Source organism: Lingula anatina, chromosome 3 (genome assembly GCF_051362555.1).
Source record: "Lingula anatina isolate TDL-2025a chromosome 3, LinAna3.0, whole genome shotgun sequence".
Classification (NCBI taxonomy): Eukaryota; Metazoa; Brachiopoda; class Lingulata; order Lingulida; family Lingulidae; genus Lingula; species Lingula anatina.
Window position 1 is genome coordinate 28,187,032 of NC_141769.1, and position 6,898 is coordinate 28,193,929.

General features: G+C 37.3%; 1 protein-coding gene across 1 annotated transcript; it reads right to left on the minus strand.

Moving 5' to 3' along the window:
• Positions 1 to 739: 739 nt before the first annotated feature.
• Positions 740 to 6,837, minus strand: LOC106152126 (uncharacterized). Its single transcript, XM_087008247.1, has 6 exons — positions 6,331 to 6,837; positions 5,418 to 5,513; positions 4,722 to 4,955; positions 4,299 to 4,461; positions 3,133 to 3,230; positions 740 to 2,666 (listed from the first exon to the last, which is right to left on the minus strand). Exons 1-6 carry the CDS (start codon positions 6,751 to 6,753, stop codon positions 1,548 to 1,550), a joined length of 2,133 nt encoding a protein of 710 aa, XP_086864373.1. The 5' UTR covers positions 6,754 to 6,837; the 3' UTR covers positions 740 to 1,547.
• Between the last annotated feature and the right edge of the window lie 61 nt (positions 6,838 to 6,898).

Here is a 6,898-nt window from a genome sequence, read left to right on the forward strand (position 1 = left end):
ATGAAAATATCGGTTCACGTAGATCAATTATCCACTACCCATCAAACGCACGTGCAATATCAGCCGAATAAATGAGGTTCTAAGGGGTCATTCCCAATTAAACTATTGGTCTACGTAGACTGATCTAACTCAGTGGGGACCCTCGCTGAATGTAATCAGATTAAGAGATTAACTCGCCCCCTGCTGGCGTTGAATAGAATACAGAAAAGCTGATGATTTTACGAATATGATGGGAGAAAAGAGGAGGCGTGTTAATCTTTTAATCTGACTGCACCCAGCAAGAGTCCCCACAGAGTTGGATCGATCTCCTTAGACCGACAGTTTCATTGGGAATGAGCCTGAAGGTTTTGATCAGCCTGAGATGAAGGTCCCTACATGTAACTGCGACTTTCCCCACACCGGGAACTAGCTAAAGCTAATGCATGGACTCGATGGAGATTGTGATAGAGAGCAGTTTCCCATTGCCTGTCAAAACGTTAGAGTTGTCGGTCACGCACCTGTTGCACTGGAGTACTTGTCTGTTTTAGTACGTGAACCTCGGTGTTCGCCGGTGCCTAATAAAGACGTATTCATAAGGATTTAAGTTTTTAATGTCCGATGTTGTCCTGAATACCTATACACGGGATGCACATTCGGGAGTAAACAAATATAATCGTGTATATATTTTTGTTGCGATTTTAATATCTTGAATATATCTTTTTCATGTTCATTTTTCGGGTAAGTTGATAAGAAACAACGATTAACAAAATCATAACTTTTATTGCATTTTGGCTAGTTTTTTAAAATAAATATTGGTAGTGCTTCTCATATATTCATAGAGCTCTAAAATAAATAAACGGCAAAAGGTGGTGATGAGTTAATTAATTCTGTAATATACTGGTCTTTGAAAACTAATTAAGAAACATGATATTATTTTTAGGCTGAATATAACTCCACTCTTAAATCTTATTGTATGTGAATATAAATAAGTGCATGCACTTAAAATATGCTTCAAAGCAAAAAATACTGGAAGGTACATGTATTATGTGTAATGAAAACTGCTTCTCTACACCACAATATCAATATCACTCACTTATTTAATGAAATATTGCATCATATTTTGCATTCTGTCATCTCTACCTTTAAAACCCATTCACACAGCATTAAAGAAGGAGCAGGGTTATACACACTTTGCCAAGAAAAATTTCCAATGTTTATTTTTGCTGGATTTTATTTCATTTATTCTCCTTAAAATATAAGGAGCTTGCATTTATTCTCCTTAAAATACATGTATTAGGAGATAATGTATAAAATGGGTATCCCACTTCATTGTTTTACATACGCATAGGTCACCTCATAAATAGGCCAATTTCACTTTAGTAGAATTCACTTTTAAAGGGGAAAATTTAAAAAGAAGCATATTATATAGTAATGCAATGCTCTTTACTAATAGTCAGTCCATGGGATATACATGCATCACCGTATCCAACAACAAACATTAATAAATAACATGCGATTAAGTACTCCAGTAAAGAGCCCATTGCAAGTAGATTCTCTGTCATGACCAGTCATTTGTGTCTTAGTCTTCTGGCAGCTTTCCTAAGGACCCTACCACTTGATTTAAATGTCACTGCTGGACTGAGAGCAAAGCGAAACTCTCCCGTCCCAAACACACTTGTATTCCCCGCTGCTGCTGCACCATATGGATTAGACAAGGCTTGATCCGAATTAGAGGCAGCTTGTCCAAGATCACTGAAAGCTCCATCTGGGTTAGAGACACCTTGAATTGAATCACCCCTTGCTTGATCTGGATTAAGTGTACTTTGATCTGAATCAGGCAAAGCTGCTCCAGTAGAAGTGCCTTGATCAACTGTAACATTGTGACCTGAAGTTATATTTTGGTCACCACTGTGACCGTGATTTTCAACCAATGCACTGTGTGATCGTGTGTTTTGATTATTTGGATTCTCAAGAGTGAATACCTCTGCAGTTGACTGCAGCAGCTGTTCTTCCTCAACACTTGGCACAGCATTGAAGCCAACTGTTGGATTCAGGGGACTCCAACCTTCAGTGATGGGAGTGACACATGCATAAGGCCTCTCACTATCCGAGTCTGTATTGGAGAGAGTAACAGAGGAAACTGATCCTCTCTGAGCTACAAGAGAACCACCAGAGCTCATTCTTTCTAGTTCTGAGCAAGAGTGAGGGGAAAAAGCACGGGGTGCTGCTCCTGCAAAACCTGTGCTACGATTCCCCGCTGGGTTCGTAGCACCCACTCCTTGTTTTTCCCCTCCTCTTACTGCATCCAGTGGTTGGTCAAATAATCGAGAAGAAATCGACCTGGCCTCTTGAGCTAAACTCTCCTGGTTGGGTCTTGTCATTATGCTATTAGATGCTGATGCTCCAGCAGAACCATTACCCCTGAAAAAAAGACTTGTCCCATCAGGCACACTAGTTGACTTTGACTGATCTGACCAAAAGCTTGTCAGCGTAGGCGGCACTGTGTTTAAAGCCAGTGACCTCTCTTTGCGTCTTGGTTTGCTGCTTTCTTTGTCAGATTTTTTAAAGCCAACCTCAGCAGGAATGTCTTCAGATGAGAAACTGAACCTTGCAAAGTAACTGCTGTCCAGCGAGTTTCTGGGAGACCTGGATTTAGAGCCCTTGCTGAGATGACAATTTTGCATGTCCTGTAAAATAAGTAAAAGTAATTATACAATTTACAGTATCTAAAAGGGTTTTGGTCGCATATATCCCTGTTTCTCCAAGTCTGGGATGGTAGTTCCATATTGAATGAATATAATAATTCATATTGAATGAATAATAATTTCTGTACTGTGGCTTTCGATCCCTTTCAATTAACTATACAGAAAACAGTTCTTGGGAACAGTGCTTTGTTACAGTGTTAATAAGTACTAGCTATGAAGGAAGTCTTCTTTAATTAAAATTAACACATTCAAACGTGCATTGCATGGTGCAATAACACTTTTCCATGCACACATACAAACATACAAAAAAAATACCTTCATTTACATCTTTGACTATCCATAACACAGTCAATATTACATTTCTCAGCTGTACTCCATTAAGCAACACCATACTAAAGCACACGGCCTGTACATGTACATTATATACATATACTTCTTAATCATTTACCTTGACAATGTCCTTCAATTTAAAATTTGCTTTCTTGCCATGGGCCAAAGGCGTTTTCTTTCCAGTGTAGTTGGTATGCTGTGCATTAATTGTCTTTTCTACAACAAGATAACCATACTTAAGTTGATAGTCATTTACTAGTAATGACATATGACAGTATGGGGTCATGCATTTTTTATCATCTTTCTTCACAAGGCTTTAAATCGTACCCTTGGGAGGGGGTGTTAATGCCCTCTGGACACTTTTGAAAATTAATAAAAATTCTGATCCAAATTGCTGTCAAAGGTCATAATTTTTTAGCTTGTATTCTCCGAAAAGGAGGGGGGGGGGGGGGGGGGGGAGAGAGAGAGGTCTGGAAAAAGTGTTTTCATTGAAGTACCATAAGAGAAAATGATGATAAAAATGGACGGCCCTTAAGAAACAAGAGAGAAATGACATTTCCAGTCAAATTATGGCAACTTAATAGCACTATTACTGAACTTAGTTATACATGTAATATTGGCCTTTTTTTAGCAGACCTTGTGATTCAATTTCTAACCACAGGAAGCCAATATACCTAACACTCAGATACCTTAATTATTAGTACAATGATGGTGGGCAAAGCCACAGAAAGATGAAACAGGCTTCCTATGACAGGAAATCAATGTACGTAATACTACTAAAAGGCATCCTTAGGCTAGTTCTAGTGTAAGACAGGAAAAGTGTCTTTTAAAAAAAATCTTACATACTTTTTTTAACACAAAAGCATAACTGCCATGATAATACCAGTAAAGATTTCAAATTGATAATTATAAATGAAAATGCCATGAAAAGAGGTGAAGGGATGTGTGAGATTACTTGTAGATGGCATATTGTATAATGTATTATCAAATTCAATTTTACACACTGTCATACTGTTTATTGGCCCAAACTATTAATGCCAATTTAAAATCAATGTGAAATTGGAAAGAGAACAAAAATGCTCTAAAATGTCTTTATCCAAATTAAACTAATTTACCTTACACTTGGCAAATATTTTATCTAGCTGAAAACTTGTGCAGATACATGTATAAACTTAATACTGGTTCATCAAATACTCTACATTTATATTATCTAAAGTATATCATTATAGCATACAAACTTTTCTGCCCAATCAATGATTTACTTTAGATAATAGTTATTAATACCTTGCATAAGACCACTCCCGCTCCCATTCCAGCTGAGAGCTTTGATGGCATGATCTACATCTGAGAAGTCCACCCCCTGGTGTCTCATTGTCACCTTGCTCACCACCCCAGTATCACAGAAGGCCACAAAACTGGACAGCTTGGCAAACAGCAACTGCATCCCCTGAGAATGTTATATGGCAAAAATTAATAATTGAATAATAATGAGGCTTTATCTAATTAATTAGTGAAATAGAATAATAAATAATAATTGTAATATTCTAATTAATAAATTTAATAAATAATTAATTGGCTGATAAACTTATCATTACATAATTAAAAATAATGAGTATTGAGCTACCCTGGTACAAATCAACACTTTGAGTACTTTTCTAGCTCTTATTTCAGACCCATCACTCTAAAGACACCTTTCATCAGTCATACCCTCAGTTTATTTTGTGATGTCCCAGTAGAGCGGACCAGTTTGTTCTCCTTCAGCATTATGTCCAGCTGCTGTTCCTTCTTTCTTAGCTCACTGGCAAACTGATGAAGTGGAGCCAGGTCTTCAGACAGTGCCATTTGCAAGGATGACTCCAGTTCCTGCTTCTTCATGTTCAGCAGTGCTATCATGATATCACAGTTACTTCGCATTGTTTCAGTTTTTCTTTTGACTTCTTCCTAATTCAGAAATAGAGACTACTGTACAGTAAAATCAAGGTTGTCAGCAGTCCCAAGCTTGTGTCTGCTACGTATGACTTTTCTCATATCACAAGCACAAGAGTGTATATGCTGGTAACTCTATAAAACAACTAAACCAGAGAGAGAAAGAGAGAGAGAGAGAGAGAGAGAGAGAGAGAGAGAGAGAGAGAGAGAGAGAGAGAGAAGCACATGCTCTACAAGAAACACAAAAACTAACTTTAAACTGATTACACTAGTTAAAAAATACTACTGGTACATAATTCCAATTACATTGATACTTGATTCCAGTTTATGTACAGAGGGAGCAGAACACAAATATAATGTGACACCATGATAGGTGTAAACAGTCCTCTACTGATGATCAGTGACAGTGCAATATATATTTGGACTGACATGAAATTCAACCCATTTTGATAGATACATGTGCATCATGATTCTCACCTTAATACTTTCTTCTTCTGCCTTAATTTGCCTCTGTTTTTCATGGATGTCTCCTTGTAGTCTCTTAGCTTCTTCAACCACAGGATTTAATTTTCTCTTTAAAAATACAAAAATTGTCTATGTTTATATATTATTAATAATAGAATTTAGATATACATGTACTCCATGACTAAACAAAATTTATACCAAAACACAAGATTTTTTGACAGGATACATTTGCACATCAAATTGGATGGCCCAAAAAAAGAGACCTGGTCAACCGTGTATGCCAATAATGTGGCAAAATATAAAACAATGTTGCTCATTAACATCAGTGAGTGGTCGCAAAGACAGGGTGACAGACAGTAAACAGCAGTTTATGCACAGACACAATGGAGATGCATTTGCATTGACTTTTATTAACAGACACCTCTTTTAAGTGTTAATCCATAGTCATCGGTAAGGACTTATCTAATCACCTAACTGTGTTCAACAGAAGCTTATTTTTCCACTTTCCAATTAGCACCTACTAGTAGATATTTCACAAGAATAAGATCATTAGATGGTGGATTATTAACAAGATACAGTGTACTACATATACTACTGTAGTACATGAACTATTGTAGTACATGCATCTGTTCTCAGTAGTTACATGTATCCAATAACTTATAAGTGTCTGATCGATCATATATGTGTACAAAGCTGAAGGACTCAGCATGATGATACCAGCCTATTTTGAATACTTGTAAATGTTACAATTAATGTTGTAAATAAATCAAGAAAAGAGAACTTGAGCATCCACTTTCACTTTTAATTATCATAGCATACTGTAGGGTGACATGGTTTATCAAACACGCAGGGAGACACATTACTAGTTACTCGTTACTTAAACTTAAGAATAAATTATAATGTAATTCCAACCAGGAACATTTACCTTCTCCTCAGTGATAAGCTCTTCAACAGCCGCCACATGGTGACCGAATCGGAGATGGGACTCGTCCTTTTGCAGACATTTTTGGCACATGTCCGTTTTACATGTCGTACAAAACAAATTTCTGGGTTCGTTGTGTAAGAAACACATACTGGCTGCCAAGGTGTTACTTTCTTTCTCCTTAATGAAGGCCTTGACTACCTGATTAAGACTTCGATTTACAGGGAGAGAACTCAAAAATGAACGGTCTTGCACCACTTCTCGACGGCAAGTGGGACAAGCGAAAGTCCTTGCTCCACCACCGTGTCGTACGAGGCCCTGAATGCATTGTTCACAGAAATTATGTGTACATGGCAACATCAGCGGTGTTGTATATAACTCTAAACATATCGAGCACGTCAACTCTCCCTCCATTCTATTGATCATTGACCTACATGATAACTAAAAACGTCAAAACAGCACACAATCGCGTCGGCTGCACTATTTCAACTTCCTGTTAGAGCAGAGCAGCCTGGGAAATCTTTTTTATAAAATATATTCTTATAGTTTTCTTATCCAAACTGAGAAACGC

Bases quoted from the DNA above. Each gene is read 5' to 3' on its own strand.
- LOC106152126 (XM_087008247.1), bottom strand. From the start codon at position 6,753: ATGATCAATAGAATGGAGGGAGAGTTGACGTGCTCGATATGTTTAGAG. The intron at 4,956-5,417 runs GTGAGAATCATG...TTTCTGAATTAG, and splicing joins CAGAAGAAGAAAGTATTAAG to GAAGAAGTCAAAAGAAAAAC. The intron at 4,462-4,721 runs GTATGACTGATG...TAACATTCTCAG, and splicing joins CATCACAAAATAAACTGAGG to GGGATGCAGTTGCTGTTTGC.